Below are 18,368 nucleotides of genomic sequence, written 5' to 3'. Positions count from 1 at the left end.
CAAGGATAAACAGAGACCATTTTGATGATGAAACTGAAAATGTTCATCTTACCATCTTCACACTCTCTGTTTTAAAATGGCAGGTGTAAATTACATCACACAAATTGTACAAATGTTAGTAATTCTGAAGTCCCACTGACTAAATTCCATTGCTTACAACAAACATGTTGGAAATAGGACATAGGGATCGTTGTTCTATTTAGATAGTATGCACAAAAAGTCGTGATGACACCTAAGCAGCCAGGACACTACAACTTGTTGCACATTTAATCAATTAATATTATTGCAATTTATTGTATTTTTTTAATTTATTTAATTTTTTTCTTAATCTGCCAAATGTATCAGCCAAAGACAAGGTTCTTTACAATTTACAGATTAAAATACAAAGTCACACAACTATAAGGCTGCTTCGCATGTAAACACACAAATACAGCAAAGTATGTTAATATAAAAACAGAGCAGAGGTTTGAAAATCAAGGAAGTTCATATAACAACAGAACTGAGGTTACTAGTAATCAAAGTAGAAGTCAGTTAAGGCCAGAGGGAAAAAAAGATGGGTTTCAAAATCTCCATAATTGCTTCCTGAATTTAGGGCAGGAGTTTTTTCTAAAGGATGTGAGCTTGATGGCAAATGCTTGACCCCCAAAATATATTTTTTGTTAACTCTAAAAATAGTTGAATAGCCAACATTAGCGTGTAGAATCTAAAGGCAGTGATGGAGGACACCGAGAAATAAACAGTCCACTTGAAGCTTTGTGAGTCATATGGAGGATTTTGAAATCAGCTCTTGCTTAAGCCATCAGGTTATATGATGATGTTATATGATCACACCTCTGAAATCTTGTAAGGACTCTGGCAGCTGTGATTTTGACCAAATGAAGACCTGTCGCTGCTGTTGTGGGTTGGCCAGAGAAAAGTGCATCCAATGAGTTGATTCGGGATGCCATAAAAAGTCAATCAAGTCACTGCTTTTAAGACATTTTCCTGAAGTTTTGATGGTTTTAGACTTGGTTCAGCCATAATAAATTTGTTTTTTTTCCATCAGGAGCTCCAGTGATGGCCAGCCTGAACATCTTCAGCTAGTCGTCATGGAGGAACTGATCCTCGGTCTGCAGCCTCTGGTGCTGTGGATGGCCAACTCCATTGAACTGCTGCACTTCATCCAGCATGAGGTCCCTCAGCTGCTGCCCTGGAGGCAGGACCAGGAGGACGAAGGTGCACGAAAGCACCTTTAACTTAAACACGTGTCGTGCTCACAGCTGTTGCACTTGCTGTGTGTTGTGTGTGTTTTTAAAATGTGTTCATGTGTGTTGTCAGGTCTGTTGGACTCAGAGATGTCTGCCACTCGCACAGCCTGTGAGGAAGCCATGACGGTCCTGGAGGAAGTCATCATGTTCACCTTCCAGCAGTCTGTCTACTATCTAACAAAGGTATATACAGTGTGTGTATATATATATATATATATGTATATATATGTGTGTGTGTGTGTGTGTGTGTGTGTGTGTGTGTGTTTTTGAACACAGCCTAAGGCAGAGCATTCACTTAATTTGGTGACATCAGCATGTTTCACATCCCTTTGACCTGTAAAATCTGAGTGTCGGTCACATGTGAAGCAGGAAATTGGACTGTGTAAACACTATATTCTGTTTTCATTGAGTACTTTCCAGACAGAAAACACAGTATGGAAACACAAACTCTCAGTCAGGAAAGGCCTGTGAGATAGTGAGCAGGGTGTCTTTTCCATCGACTGGTATATAAACAAAAGGACAATGTTGTCTGCGGAGGTCACACTGGTTTGTTAAATAACAAAATCAGAATGTCTCGGTGAGAACCACTATATGAACATCTGAAGGCATCATTTAGTCATCATCATGCAGTGGCTTTAATGAATTGTTGAAGTCAAGTTAAACGTATTTATAGATCATATTTAAAAACAACAGGTGATTAATTAAAAGATCACATCTTACAATTTTGAAATAAATAGTAAATACTTGTAAATTATGAATTGTTTAAAATTAATTACATTAAAATTTAAAATTAAAGCAATCTTTTTGTTGTATAAATAATTAATAAGTGTATTAATATGGGTCTCACAGTGAAGTCAAATTGTTCCACAGTCTGGGAGTAGTGATGGAGAAAGCTCAATTGGATTTTGACTGAGAATGTGGAATATTAATGATGGATTGAGGAGAGATGTCAGCTGATGCCAAACCATGTAGAGCTGTAAAGATCAATTCAGTGTCTCACTGGGTACCATTGAAGGGAACCAAGTGGGTACCAAGTGGATGCGATCTCTCTTCTTGGGGTTATTTAGGAGTCTCACTGCTGCATTTTGAATTAGCTGCGGAAGACATAAAGAAGACTGGCTGACATGAAAGACAGTCTCCCGATCTCCAAAAGACCAAAAAAAGGTTTTATTCCCTCTATTGACCTATTATAGAAAATAATCTATTGCTAAAGATAGAAAATAAAGAAAATATTTGTTTGTCAAATTTAAAAATGACACCTAGATTTCTGGCATCTGTAAAGAGATTAGAGGATAGAGTAATCGAATTTGTAAGGACCTCTGTCTTACTCATTTAGCAGAAGCAAACGGTTGACCATCCAGCTGCTGACCATTACATCTTCAAAACAACTAAAAGAGATAAGGGGTGTTAACTTTTCTTAAAACTCCACTGGAAGCCTATATAAGGACATTATAGTGGTGCCTAAAATGGAGCCTTGGGGTACACCACAAGAGACAGAGAAATTACCAATCATTACTAATACTGAATGTTGCAGAAACAACTTATACAACACCGAGCCTTTGAAAACTATGACAATCTGAACACAGACTTTTCAAGTCTGACAATGCATCATAGTGTGCATTTGCTTTCTTACACAACAGTCAACTCTTCTGTTTTTACAGCCTGACAGGACACTCCCAGGCTACATTTATGTGACTTTCCCATGTTAAAGTTGCTTATTAAAGGCTGTCTGGTTTATGCAGAATCCACTCAACTTCACAGCACAGAAACTGTAGAAACACCACCACCCTGCACAGAGACTGATTGAGGAAGGGAGGGAAGGAAGCAGGAACAGTCTGTGCTGTTGTTTTGAACACTCAGACATATTTCTGTTGCTTGTGCTGCAGCAGCCTGCACTGAAAAAGACACATTTAAGTGTGCAGTATACAGTATTCTTATTAGACTAAAAAAGCTTAGCTCAGGCTTTTTAATTGTGCTGTTTCAGCTTTATTTACAACAGTAACATGCAGTGCAATTTCTCTGTCAAACAATGTATTATGTATGTATTATGTGTTTTGCTGGTAACTATTTCTGTAGTGAAGAGAAAAGGGGAATTATCTAGCTGTGAGCTTCAGTTTGTCTGTTTCCTGCAAAGGAAGACAAATGGTCAACAGGGCAAAAGTGGTGATGTGCTTTCTGTTCATTTTCTGTGAAATATGAGTGAATGTTCATAATGTACAGACATCATTTCTTCACTTCTTCTTTTTCTTTTTAAAAATAGAGTATGAATAAAGTTAGGAAAAGGTCATTAATGCAGCTGCATCACCAGATTCATTCAGGCAGCAGATGTCCAGAGAATTCGCAAAAAAGCAGACAACTATTTACAGTTTTTCAATAAAAGTAAAAAAAACTTCTAGTTGGTTTTCATGATAATCAATCAGCACCTTCAGATTTGCTGAGCCACACTGTCAACCATCAACTGACCTGTTGCCTCAGGTATGCAGGGTTATTGTCGTCTTTATGACCTCTTTCAGTTTGTCTGAGGTCATTATGTTACTCATGGCGTGTGAGTGTTGAGTGTGTATGTGTACCTAGCAGGTGATGTAATGTATGTGAAACAATGGCAGAACTATGTTAGAAGGAGGAGTTGTGATAAGAGCTGGATCTGGGTGATCTCTTCAATACAACAGCTCTAAGAGGATTCTGCAGTGTTTGTATAACAGTCTTGTTCCTGTTTTATCTATACAAATAAATAAATGCATGTTTTTCACTTTGAAGATGCTAAATTCAGCATTTTTAAAGCTGCATTTACAGATGTAAACCAAGATCTTGTTGCTAATATTCTGGTAAATTTTTACCTCCACACTAGGCAGAAGTAGAGCAACACAGGAATCCCAGTGGAGTCCTGTTGTTTAGCAATCTGAGGAACGTAGAGCTGCATTCATGTCTGATGGAGTAATTGGCTAAACGTGTTTACAACTTGTAAGTGTTCAACATGAGACAGACATGTGGTTTCAAATAAATGTCAGCATGTAACATGCTCATGTCTTATAACACTAAAAGTAGCTAAACATAAAGTGTAGCTTATATGGAAAGCTGGGGCCATTTTGTAATTTTAGTTTCATGACCTTGAAATATGCACTTTGGCTGATGTGAGGGCAGACATCTTTGTGTTGAAGATGATGCTGAATGCTAAAACACAGTGTAATAGCAGCACAAGAAGAGCAGTTATCAAGTCCATGAACACACTCAGTAATGCCAATTACACAACAATTTCCATTTTAATTTAGCTAAGGCTAACATTCTCTCACATTAGCTACCGTAAAATCTTGGACCAAAGCGGTTGTATCAGAAAATCTCCTTGGTGTATTGATGTATTGAATTGAGGACGAAAAATGTGTGATTTCTTCTCTCAAAAGTTAGTCTCACTTCAAGTCCAGTATACACTGTAATATCTTCACCTGTCTTTACCATGTGCTGATCTATGAGCTGCTGCCCACAGTTTTGTTTAAAAGGAAGCAATTATTAGTGATAATTTGGGGGATTCAAAACCAGTGAAACAAAACAGTGATCTGAAAGCAGGTCCTGGTAATGATTTGTTAATGCTAAAGCACATGTTTTATTTAGTTTTTAGTGTGTTCTTTGTTTTAGTCCTCATTTTAATCCCTGTTTTGAATGCAGTTTTTAGCGTGTAAAAAGTCAAATCTCAGTGTAATTATAGCATAGCATTTTCATTTTCCTACAACTGCCCTTTGTGTTGGGAATCTCAAGCTTTCCTGCAAAGTTTCCTGTGTGCCCTGTGAATTATTTCCTCTCTTTGAGTCATGTCAATACATGTTGTCAGCACTGGACAAGACAATAAAAGAACATTATTTTCCTAAAAGCTTTATTGCACTTTACTTTCTTTAATCAGGAATGATGTGAAGGCAAAGGAGAGCTGTGTCTACATATTGCATGTTGAAATTCACGTGTCACTTCTGGTGGTGATGGTAACAGAGGGTATTTTCCACTGCAGAAGTTCATATTATCCGGTACTTTGTACAGCAAACAGTCCAACATGCAGCTGGTGTTTACAGCAGCGATGTGAAATGTCACCCCTCTCTCCACAGAGTATGTATTTAGCCTTGCCTGGTCTGCTGGATGGGAACCCGTTCTCAGAGAGTGGTCAGCTACGAGTGCCTGATGGGCTCAGCGGCATCCTGGAGGTGCTGAAGGAGGCACTGAAGCTTCTCACGGCCTTCCAGGTTCATCCAGACATCTCATTACAACTCTGTGCTTACTTGTTCTTCTTCATCAACGCATCGCTGTTCAACGCCCTCATGGAGAGAGGTAAGACACTGGCTCACTTCTTCAGACCCCTGTTGGACCTGTTTGAACTTTTGTTTTAGACACGCTTTATGTTTTGTTCACATTACTGTGTCAGTTTATGACCAAACTCCTGCAAAACTAATGACATTCCCAACAGCCTCAGCTGTACTTTCTCCTTAACCCTTTGAGGGTCTTCAGCACTTTCTAGTGTGTTATGATTTTTATTTTTAGCATATTTTATCAGTTTTTCATGCATATTGCTTATAATTTTGCAGGATGGTGAATTTTTCAGAGTTCTCAATTTTTTTCATGTATTTTTTGTGTATTTTAGACCATAAAATGATGCGCATCATGACAAAAACATGGCAATTTAAGGGTTAATTTTTTAAAAAACTAATTAAAATTTGATATGTATGATTAGGGCTGATGCTGGTCTAAAAAACTATTTAAAAAAAATTTAAAAAAAAGAAAGATTTTTAACATTTTTATGGCTTGTTTTTATGCATACACATTTATGTGTGTAAGGATCTTTAACGTGATTATTTCTGAGGACCTTCAAGGGGTCAATGTTAGTTAGCATATGTCAGCTTGCTAACACACTAAACTAAGATGGCGAACATGGTAAACATTATACCTGCATATTAGCATTGACATTGTGAGCATACTCTTATTAGCATTTAGCTTACAGTACTGCCTGCAGTGTATTATATTCAGACTGGCTTCCATCTATTTGCTGATATACAATGGGTAACTATAATTTTGGACTGTATTTGCTAATAAACTATATTTTTTGACTATATTCTGACATTTTCATATAATATTTTCATTATAAAGGCATTTGTTTACCTTTATATTATGTTATATGTTATGTTATGTCTATTTTTTTGTTTATTTTTTCCAACTCCCTCAGAGCATTTCACTGTAACCAGGCTAATAGCACTAATATTCCTACGGTAACTGCTATTAAAACTTTGGTTGCAGTTGCTTTGGTTGATTTCACATCCATATCATGTAATACAATCCTCTAATGTAAAAGTGATTTGTTCTTCAGGATCTGTCGCTGGGTTCTACCAGTGGTCCCGAGGTGTTCAGATCCGGGCCAACCTGGACCTGCTGATGGACTGGATCCAAAGCATCGGTCTGGGCAATCTGGGCACCGAATTCTTCCAGAAGCTTTCAGCTGCTGTCAATCTGTTGGCCACACCCAAAGAAACCCTCCTGCAGGTCAGAGGACATCCGTTTTTCCTTTCCTGTTTGTCTCACCACGAGCGGGTGTAGCCTCGAGAGTCGAGTCATGTCTGCGTCAGCCTGAATGTGTTCATTGTTTTAACAGTGTCAGTACATCATTAGCTATGTATGTTTATGTATTAGGTGCAAACCTTTCCGTCTTTCTACCCTTCTCACTGCAGCAATGTCGCCCCAACTCCTTTCAACAGCTGCTTACTGTTGCCAAACTTTGTAATAACCATGACTAATAAAGCTTGTTATTGATTTATGGTTAAAGTAGCCTTGACAAACCGACTGAAAATCCCATGATGTCCTTCACTTGATCAAATATGAGGAAATGGTCTGCAGGAACAGAGTAAATACAGTGAAATGTTCAATGATTGCAGTGCCAATGAAGGCTTGGCCATCAATAACATCATACTTTAAACTTTAAATCATACAGACCTCAGTATATCCTGCTAGACAGAGTTAGTGTGTGATATATTATCAGTTTAAATCTTTATTCTGACGTAAACCAAGTGAAACATGTAGCTAATGGCATTATAATGTTCAGAGAAAAGAAATACATTAGAGACATTTTAAAGCCTTTCATGCCCTCTGTTTGAGTGTATGCGCAGGAATAACATACTCTATCACTCAAACAATCCTGTACATCACTAGAACAACTTTAGATTTGCTTTTTTCTGCATTCAGTCTGTGGTGCACAGTGGTAGACTGCCAGCTTAACACTTAATCCCTCCTTAAGCACACGGCTCTCTTAGTTACCCATTGAAATCTTGTTTACACTTTGCGCCACAGAGGGAAGCTGAGCTCTCACTTGGCCGGTTATTAAGCACTAAGGTATTCAGAGTTATAAAGAGAAACCATCATTCAAAATTATCCAGGCATGACAGGTGAGGAACAAAGGTCATACAAAACTACAGAACTACAAACATTTTGGTGATTCACTGGGAAAGATGATGATGTGGAACCTGCTGAATGTTTTTGTGTAGGGTAGCCATGTGCTACTGTTACTTTAAATGGAAATGCTATAAATAGGAAAGGCTGCTTATGTGTGCTGTATATAACCCCACGTTTATCTATGCATCTTATACAAAATATATTCCTGGAATATTCTTTTCAGAAACAGCCACTGACAAACACAGTGAGAGCATTATTTCCCAAGGGGGAGGTTAGTTATAGACAATAGTATAGTATAGTATAGATAGATTTGATATGGATAGAGGGGTGGGTGGTAGGGTACAAATGCCTTTGAACATCTTCATATAGAACAGTAGATGTTTATTTGTCTGATTGTACCCCACAGCCTGGTCACATCAGCTCAGCTACCCCTTTATATGCACTATTCAAATGTTCCTATGATTGGATTATAAACTCAATGTTATTTACACACTGTGCTTCATATAGCTGACATATTGATCTACTATTTACACTGTCAGTTTTTTAGTTACATACAAGACAGTTTTCAGACATCTATCTTTACCTTTAGCTAACTATTTAAACGTCTCTGCTGGTTTGGTAAATAGTTTCAACACATTCTCAACTGCTATGTGTTACAACTGATTCCAGTTGATGACCAATTTACTGGTTTTTCTAAATTTACATAAGATTACTACAATTTGTAATCCCATTTGGGCATTTATTTTCCTTCTTAAAGGGATTGTTTGGATTATTTAAAGTGGGGTTTTATGAAGTACTTATACATAGACGGTGCATTAACCTGCAGTAGATTGCGGTCAGCACACCCCCAGTTTGAAGAAGCAGGCAGAAGTCCTAGCACAGATGCACAGAAGCAATGTAATGCTGTGTACAGGTGTGTGCTATATTTAGAATATTTTAGAATATTTTCACTGCTTTATGTTGCCATCAGACAGCCTTCTGAAATAACTGAAGCCACTCTCTCTTTTCTCGTCACTCACTTCAACACTGACAAAAACATTTTAGGTCATTTTACCTTGCAGATTAGTTAGTTTAGTTCAGATCTGAACTAGCTGGTCTGCAAAGTGAACCTTACGTTTGAATGGTGGCTCTAAAGCGAGCGAAGAGAAACAGAAAGTCTTCAGTTCCCCGTCAGAAAGTGCAGTCTTACGGCAATGATTTCAAGTTGATATATGATCCTGCTATGTGTCAGTGGGATCCTCCTACTATATTTGGAGCAATGGGGTTAAGTATGAAGCCTAGATTCACTGAGGTTGACACCTGCTTTCACTGTATGACTCGCAGTCTTGGTATAACCCTGAAACATCTCCACAGCTGCAGCCCACCCGTGACACAACCATTGAAGTGTGTCTTCGTTCGTGGGGTTGGATAGTTGCTAGGAAGCTGGTGGTTAATGTGTGTCCCTGCCCTGGCATGAGATCACTCTGTGGCTGAGCACACACCCTCAACAGATTTTCCGTCTGGAGTTCTGGGCTTTTAAGAACCAAATTGGCTCACTGGTGCAGCTGTAAATTACATCAGAGGGCTGTGGACTCGTTTGTTTTGCCAGCAGTTGTGGACAACACAACATCTGAAGAGTTATTTTAAGAGAATATAGCTGCCAAACATTAAATCTCAGACATAACAAAGAGAGACATTTTTGAATTTCTACTGGTTATATGCAGCATTTAAACTTCACCTTCTGTTGAGCTCAGTGTGGTGTTTGTGTTACAGGAGAAGGGCAGGGACACAACAACATTTAACTTATGGTTTCTGTTGTGGCCCCGGCATGTCTGGGAAAAGTCTTACTTCCACCAATTCAGCTGAAAACAGACTGTGTGAACTATGTAATGTTTCACAATGTTTGTCTTGCAATAATCTGTGACAATGACTCACCTGCTTCCGTATCCTTGAGTTACTTTCTGCAGTTATGAAAAGTTCAAATATTGTCTTACTTAAGTGTGCTTGAGTGAGACCTGCTGCAAGGAAATAATCATATTGATAAGATAAGAAACCTGAGTGGCTGAGAAATAATGAAAAGTTTACACTTCTCACGCTGCACAGAACAAGATTTATGCGTTTATTACAATATGGTCACCTTTTGTTAGACTGCAGAATAAATACAGAAACTGCAGCGATGCGATATGAAGGCAAAGTGTCACTGTGTTACATTCAGACTGAAAAATATTTTCCCAAGAGGCTTTGTTACCGCAACTGGCCCTGGGGTGACAGGGGCTAAAAGTTTTTACCGAATCATGTAGTTGATTTAGAATACTTTGCATGCAAATGAGAGAGTAGCAATAAGCACGATGGGAAAATGCTTGATCATCAATGGGTCGCTGTTACAATCCTGTACTTTAACTTATTGAAGGTTTTGTGCTTCATGTCCCATCATGTTCTGTGTTTTCTTTGTGGTTTTATATCTGTCCAGGCGTCCTGGGCCTCTCTCAGGAATGAGTTTGCTGCCCTGAGCCCCGCTCAGCTGCACCACATGCTGAGGGAGTACAGCTCTGGTAAAGCCTGTCCCACCGGATGGACCCCATCACCGGATGATGCAGAGGACGCTCTGAGAACAGGTGAGTGAGGTAGATGCAGAATATAGAAGAGATGGCATGTTTGATTGATTAGTTCATTTATAGGAACATAATTGGCAAACAGTCATTTTCCAACCAAAGATTTGCAGGTTCTAGCCTCTTAACTGAGGGCATTTGCAGCTTTTGGTCATACATCGTTGTAAATTTGATATCTTTATGTTTTAGACTTTTGGTCAGACAAAATGAGCAATTATAAGATGTCAGTTTGGGCTCTGGTAAATTTGTTTTTTTTTTGGTTTGTGGAGGTAAACAATTTGACCAATGAAAATGAAAATGAAAATGATAATTGTTAATCTCAGCTTGAGACTGTTTTGTGCTCGGCTATCTAGTTTTACTTTTGAGAGGAATGTGTGAACTTATGAGTATTCATTTGAAATATATTAAGAAATACATAAAAACAGATCCAAACTACATTATGAAACTACCGTTTGTTTTCTCCCTTCAAATCACCGAATGCATTTCCTGAGCCGTTCTTCCCACAGGCTGGCCCTGTCTACTGCAGTAACTAGACTCCTCTTTCAGCAGGATTCTATTGTGTAGCTTGCATGTCCAAACTTGACTCGGCTACATGATAAATAAAACAATTATAACAACCTGATACATACAGAGAGTTGAACTGTGAATAATGTCCATGATGCTAAAATCTAATGTGGTTCGACTTTGTATCAACTGATAATGATTACTTAAATATTACATATTTTTATGACTGGCACCACAAGATGTATGGAAGCCCAAAGTGTTCATGAAATAATATTTCAACATGATTGTATCATATTTATATCTAAGACAATTTGTTAATGTACATTTCACATCATAGTGTTTATTAATTTATTTGATATTGAGCAGTTTGGGAAGAATCTGGGCTTTTTTTTTTTTTTTTTTACAAAAAAAGTCAGAAAATGTGACCAACCTCATTTTTGAATCATAATTACAGGAATGCTTTCACACTAACACTCACATGTCTTTATGAGTGGAAGCATTCACCTTTGTCTGTGTTTCCTCCTGAGTAATCCTGTCAGTCTGTCTTCACCAATCAGCTTCATTCCACCTTTCACAGCAGGACAGCCGCCATCTCGCTCTCACGTTTACACTTCTAACTTCACTGTGCTGTGTAAAACAACAATAACTCATCCAGCAACAGTTGCATCAGTCCTGTTCTTTATTTACAACTTTTAATTAGGTGTGAGTCTAAATACAGCAGTTGACTTTCATCAGAGAGCTGTAGTGAAGGTCGGGTCATTTGTTATGGATGATGGAAGGCTTTTCTCTCCTCCTGCAGCCGACATCCTGGAGAGCTTTGACAACCACCCGCCGCTCATCCTGCCCAGCAGCACGTTTCACTTGGAGCTGGGTAAACCCATTGTGGAGCCCGCTCTGTTTGAACAGCTCAGCCATCTGCAGGAGTTCATACGCTGCCTCCCCCTCAGTGAAACCCAAGCCCAACTCAGTATGGAGGAACAGGTAACAAGCTCTGTGACCTCAGAGCGCAGCAACATAACGAGAAGCCAGTGGCGGTCAGGAAACAAGGCACCTTGATGTTTCTGCATCTGTTATTGATTGAACTTATGTTCCTCAGGCACTCAACGGGATGACCACAGACAGCCAGTCTATGACCTCACCCTCAGTCAGAGTCCTCCAGGATCCTGCCCATCAGGCGGTCTCTGAACCAGTTACCTGCCCTTCCTCTGCGGCAGGCCTGGACTGTATCTCCCTTGTGGAGCCGGCTCAGGCCCGAGGATCTCACGGTGACCTGAGCAGCTGTGAGGCAGTCTTGACCCAGAAGTTGAAGAGCCTGGAGCTGCAGAACACCCTTCCAGGACAGGCCGACATGGTCTACCATAAGAGCCTGGCTCTGGACCCATCCTGCCTGCTGACGCCACCCAACACCCCACAGGGTATGGAGCTGGCTGAGCTGGAGGCGGATCTGCAGGAGGGCGCCCGCCAACAGAAGAAAGGTAACTGAACAGGAAGTGTACACAGTATATAAACAGAAAGTTCCCTGTAAATGTAAGCTGAACGGAACAGAACAAACAATAGATAGATGCGAACACATTCGTCACTTGGGTGGTTGTGATCTTCTTGTCAAGTCTTGAAAGTCTAACAACACTTGATATCACCATCATAGATTAGTCTGTTCGCATGCTAATATTTGCTTGCTGTCATTAATTTTATAGGTTTTCAGTCATATTCCTAAGTATTGGACCAATTTAAACTTTGACCTGATGATGAAAAGTCAGAGAATAATGAAAATAGCTGCTAACTGCAGCCCTTGTGCAAACTATTCATTTTTAAATAGGAATGGCTCAATAGATCCTTTAAAGTGGCCTTTTGAGGCCACAAACAGCTGAAAAATATTAACTGAAACCTGACGGCAGAAGATAATTGAGAGTAAGACCATGAAACAAAGAGTGAACCAGGCTGCCACCACACATGGTGACAAACCGACAGCATCTCAAAAGGCCCTTTCATGGCTTCACTTAAACACAGCAGGTTTTGATTCAAATGACACACAGCTCTGTCACTGGGAATCCGACCACTTTGCTTCAAACCTTGTTACTAACGTCTGGAATGAGGTCATCTCTTAAAACCTTATTCGCCTTCTCTGACTGAATCTATTAAGGAAAGTATTTAGTGTCTTGACCCCATGGACCTCACCGCATATTTGTCCCTGGAGGTTCCAAGTCCACATTAAAGGTGCCCCTGACTTAAAAGAGGTGGAGCGCCTTCACAGTCCTCCCTTCATCTTTTTACTCTCTCTGAAGGTCAGGAATTTCAAGTGGAAGGCCATGCAGGGTGGGTTCCCTGTGCAGAGGAAAGAGTGTTTCCTCTCCCAGCGCTATTGTTTTTGGACGCCTCCATCATTAGGTCATCTGTAGGACTGAGAGGGAGTCAACTACCTCAGCCACGAAAGCTGAATTCTCCTCACTTTTACTTACCCTTGTGACTATTGTGTGAGCTTTATTGCATGGATGTTACTTTGTACAAGTGGTTTATACACATATATATATATATATATATATATATATATACACTGTTGCTCATAAAGTTGGAATAAAATGTTTTTTACCTCTTCTCATGAAATGATTGTGACAATGTCATTTATTCTTGATAAATAAAGTGTATATCTTCTCAACTTTATTGATCAAACTCTTCCAAACAGATCACAGTGAAACTTAAACCACAATGAACCTTTGCAAACTGTGTATTCAGGCTTTAACTAAATTGGGGATATTGAACAATTATTCCAACTTTATGGGCAACAGTATATATATATATATATATATAATGCTGCATTCACTTAAGTATAAATTTGAGTTCCACTTTGTTCTGCACTACATTTGTCTGACAGAGTACAATTTTTCATCCCCTTTGAAAACCGTGTATCTCTAAATTGAGTGATTTTGAGTGTATTTTTTCAGATACACTGAAGGGTGAAGTGTTCCTTTATGGGTTAAGAAAACAAAAATAATGTATTAAAAGCATCATGGATCAGCTAGAAAATGTGTCGGCCCAAAGCTGAAAACAGGCTGTTTTTCTGAGCTCATGAATAGCTGACTTTTTAGAGATTCATTGTTCTCATAGGACAGTGACGCTACATACATATGATGATCTTATAGATTATGATGCAGCGCTGTGGATTAAAGTACCCACCAGTGTATAAAGAAGTTAAAATTAGTCCAACTTTAAATATCTACAGCAGTAGAATGCTGTATATACCAGAATACCAGAATAAATGTAAAAAAGAAGTAGAAAAGTGAAAAGAAACATTAAGAATATATATATTTCTTTAGCAGTTGTGTGGCGGGATCTAACGAGCCTTGAGATGCTCTCTGCCTGTCCTCAGATCTGAACCAGATCTTCAGAAACACTTTGCGTCACATGTGATTGTGTTTGAATTTAAGAAGTTCAACCTATGTTAATGCGCTCCCTGACAGGCCCCCCACTGTGGTTGTGTGCCTTTACAGAAAGGGTTTAAGCTGAAGGATTTTGTTGCTCTTAGTCAGATGCCTTTACTCTCATTGGTTACTTGTAGTATTACATTTTCTCTGTTAGTTCCTTTAATAAAAGTAATTTGCTTAAAGGGTTTTAGGATTAAATTGAAGCGAGGCCATATGGCACGATCTCTGTAAAGTTTAATACTTTCTCAATCTGCACACTTTATACTATTATGTAGAGGTTCATCTGTTAGTTGATCAATCTGTTTTGATTGTTTTGACTGTCTATTAATCATGCAGTCATAAATCAAAATAAATGTTCAACATTTAATGGTCCCAGCTTCTGAAATGTGAGAAATTGTCACTTTTCATAGTACTTATTTGTTTATTTGCTGAATATTTTATCTGTAATGAAAATTATGTTAAGGTTATGGAATTAATTGAGGAGATGCTGTTTTTTACAATCTGATGAGAACTCCATAGATGATCCCACCATGCGTAGCCATACCTTGGCCTCAGCTATATCGACCTACCTCTGTGGTTTTGGCTAACATCTAATGTTATTTTGAAAGTTTCGTAATCCTTTAATCTGGACCAAGAATTACAGAGAGGTGGTGATGTCAGGAGAGAAAAGAGCAGTGGCCGATCCGTCATGGGAATTTACAGTTGGGTTGGTGCGTGGAATCTTAATCGGGAGCGGTATTGTTCGGGGCAGGTCCTGCGTGGGGGGCAGACAGGCTGCATGTTGGGAAAAGGCGGAGGGAGGGGGTGTAGAGCAGGCGGTGCAGGGGTGGGAATAGGTTTTTGGGAATGCTACTGTTGCTGCATTGTTGTTGTGATGGGATGAAACACATGAGCCACACGAGGAAGACAGGAAGTCCCTGTTACAGCACCGCAGCATGCTAACCTCCCTCTGCTCAGGCTAACAGGTCTGATTTCAGGCAGCTCAGCAGATCATTTTAATCAACTCATGTATACTAAAGTTGTGCTAACTGTGTGGAGAGCAAGTTTATAGAAAAGAACCAGATTTCACAATAGTCCATCCAGTAATCATTGAGTTATGGCACTAAAAACACTAATGTCAACCTCATGGTGGCAGTAGAGAAAAAGTCAGTAGGATTCATCTTCTGGGGACCATAAAAAAAATTAAAAATAATGTTTTGTGTTCTGCCCTGCCAAGAATAAAGACGAAAAATGATTGAATCAGGCCATTAAGGTGGATAATTGTAAGTGAATACAACGGTTAGACCCCTATGTTCAGAAGATGGGACGTGGATCTCCTGGAGTCTAGATCCTGGTGGTGGAGTAAACCTGCAGGTGGTTCATGACCAGCAAGATAAATCTCATAGGAGGGAGAAAGGTTGGAAAATATTAGAGCAGAAATTCACCCATGAATAATAAAAGTATAATGGTCCAATTTTAGAGCAAGATCTTTGCAATCCAAAGCTCACTGACAGCAAAACTCTAATCAAATTTAAATCCTTTAATTAACCCAAATCTAACCCAAGAGTGTTTATGTGTACTACAATTTGGTTTTGATGTTTTTTCTCTGTTTGTGTAGCCAGTGGGTATGCTGAGAGGAAGACAGAGAATTTGGAAGAAGAAGAAGAAGAAGACAGAGAGGAAGTGTTCACGGTGGAGCTCCACAGAGGACCTCATGGTCTTGGCCTGGCACTAGTTGACGGAACGGTACGCCGACTTATTCCTGCTCCTTCTTCTTCTCTCCTTCCTAATGTTGATTTAATAACAACTATTTACAGCACACGTGCATTTATTCGCAGAGTAAAATTAAATTGCACGGCCAACTCTTATCTGGATTGTCTCAAATCCGCTTTTATGTTTTCACACAATCTAATCTGGACACAAAGGAAGTCTGATGTAGAAGACTAATCAGATCCGACTGTAAACTGCAGGGGTTTAAACTCAACAGGCTGAGACTATACATCTAATCACACTAAATGTTCCTACAGAAGGACGTGGAGCTCTGCGGTCTAATATTACTGACTGGAGCTCATATGGTGCAGTGATAAATAACACTCAGTACAACTTGTCTGACTACACTATGTTTAGCATTGATTAATTGTAAAAATACCATTATTAGCTCATTTTTTGAGCCTTCTTTGTTAGTGAACTGAATATTTTGGGTTTGGTTGGTTAAAACAGGCAATTTGAGGATGTCACCCTGGGCTGAGAGGACCTTTTTCAGTATACAACATTTTATAGACTAAATGACGGATCGATTAGTCAAGAAAATAACGTACAGATTCACAATTACCCGCTGTGATGTTACCCCCAGTCTTGGCTCGTTGATCTTGTTGGAAAGAGATCGTATGTTTTGTGAGGACAGTCGGGGGCTGTAGCTTCCCCTGCTTCTGCCTCTGCCTCCGTCAGCCGCCAACGGTGTCTTCCTTCTGCGATAGTTGCCCAAACTGATCCCGGTATCCTCGGGTGGTATCTGCTTGCTGGCAAATGTGACTGTATGTAGTGCAGATCCTTAGGAGGTCATGGCTGTTGTAGGCTAAGTATTTCTCCAGTTTACTGCCCAAAACGAGCAACAGTAAAAGCAGCACAAACAGTGATGACGAGCATTTCAGGGAGATGTTTTCACTGACACTGGTGGTAAAGAGGACAACTCCCAAGAGCACGCTACTTCATGACCTCTTTAAAGTACATCCACTGGTAATGTGGTAATGACATATTGTGCCTTTTAACCTCAAAATCAGTTTCTAGATATCTATCTATCTTTGAATCTTATTAACACTTAGTCAGAGGATGCACTTATGAACATATACAATTATTTCCACGTTCAGCACCATTTCCATATCTCAGCACATTCACTGACTGCTGCAGGCCACTGTGAATCATGTCAATGATCGTTTACTTTTCCTATTCATTTTCATATAGAAAACACCGCTAAGAATGAGCGGCATTTATGTGAAGTCAGTCGTCCCCGACTCTCCTGCCGCTCTGTGTCAGAAATTGAGAACAGGCGACCGTGTCTTGGCTGTGAATGGCATCAGCCTGGTTGGTATGGAGTATAACACGTGAGTATTAAAGTACACACAGGCCTGCAGATGTTAGTCTTCTCCCAGTTGCTGTGTGTTTACAGTTTTTTGTCCGTTTTGACTTCAGTGGTAGAGAACTGATTCGATCATCGGGAGACACTCTCAGACTGCTGGTGGCAAAGATCGACCCAAAGACAGACGGCAAGGGCTCGGCTACGACTAAATGCTGAAGGAAGAGCTGTGGTGGACAATGATCAAAGTGCAATTAGGAATACTGGAGGACAGTTGGGTCATCTTTCCTGCAGCATCCAAAGTCAGTATTTCTCACCGGAAGGATTCCCCCCAACCAAAGGAAAGGAAACACACTTCCTGCTTCTCCTTCAGACTTGTTGTGAGGTAGAGCTGTTTTCTGTGTAAACAGCATTAAGACAATCATCCCAAAGCAGCAGGACTGACTCAGTGTGCTCATGATCAAGGCGAGTTTTGAAAGCTCATTCTGCTGTCCCAGCTTCTTTCTGGCCTATAAACAAACTCTGCGTCAGGCTGTTCTTTATACTCATAAACCATGTGGGTTTGGGGGTGAGGAAAAATAGCTGTCTGTGGCAGTTTGCAGTTGTTAAACCTCTATTTGAATGTTTGAGTACACATTATTCTGTTTGAGGAACACCACCGAGCTGCTTCAGGATCAAGACCTGATTCAAATCTGGCATTAGCTGGAATCATTTTAAAACTCATCTTTAAATGATGGCTTTCATGGCTATTTTGACTGTGAAAGCTCCATCTTGCCCGGCTATTTGTTAAATCGTATGTCAATGCATCAGACTTCCACTAGTTCATCTTTTTCAAATACAAATACGTTTGTCAGTATTCTGTCCTTTGAACAGATGTCTAGATGTCTATTCCCAAACTAAGGAAAACAAGCAGAATTATCTCAGCTTGGTGGGAGGTTTTTTTTCTTTAGGCTGGATTTTAGCTGTTAGTCATTTTAATTTTGGCCTTTAGAGCACCACACAGATCTTTCTACTGTGAAGTTTCAGCTTTTTATATCACAGTAAACAGTGTACAGGACAAGTGTATTATAGGCCAAGTGTCAGGTAACAATAAATGTCCCAACAACAGGAATTTATAGATAGATAGTAAAAGCAGCTATAAAGG

At 39.6% G+C, this 18,368-nt stretch overlaps 1 protein-coding gene across 1 annotated transcript in view; it reads left to right on the top strand.

Moving 5' to 3' along the window:
• radil2a (Ras association and DIL domains 2a) overlaps positions 1-17,938 on the top strand; it is a 28,276-nt gene extending 10,338 nt beyond the window's left edge. Inside the window, exons 7-16 of the mRNA XM_070847736.1 lie at positions 1,046-1,215; positions 1,318-1,430; positions 5,336-5,555; positions 6,586-6,758; positions 10,111-10,255; positions 11,553-11,734; positions 11,850-12,228; positions 15,770-15,897; positions 17,113-17,252; positions 17,341-17,938. Coding sequence (XP_070703837.1) covers positions 1,046-1,215; positions 1,318-1,430; positions 5,336-5,555; positions 6,586-6,758; positions 10,111-10,255; positions 11,553-11,734; positions 11,850-12,228; positions 15,770-15,897; positions 17,113-17,252; positions 17,341-17,443 — 1,753 coding nt within the window. The 3' untranslated portion in view covers positions 17,444-17,938. The remainder of the gene's footprint in view (positions 1-1,045; positions 1,216-1,317; positions 1,431-5,335; positions 5,556-6,585; positions 6,759-10,110; positions 10,256-11,552; positions 11,735-11,849; positions 12,229-15,769; positions 15,898-17,112; positions 17,253-17,340) is intronic.
• The last annotated feature ends 430 nt before the right edge of the window (positions 17,939-18,368 follow it).

Source organism: Pempheris klunzingeri, chromosome 17, assembly GCF_042242105.1.
Source record: "Pempheris klunzingeri isolate RE-2024b chromosome 17, fPemKlu1.hap1, whole genome shotgun sequence".
NCBI classification, from domain to species: Eukaryota; Metazoa; Chordata; class Actinopteri; order Acropomatiformes; family Pempheridae; genus Pempheris; species Pempheris klunzingeri.
This window is presented reverse-complemented; position numbering and strand designations above follow the sequence as displayed.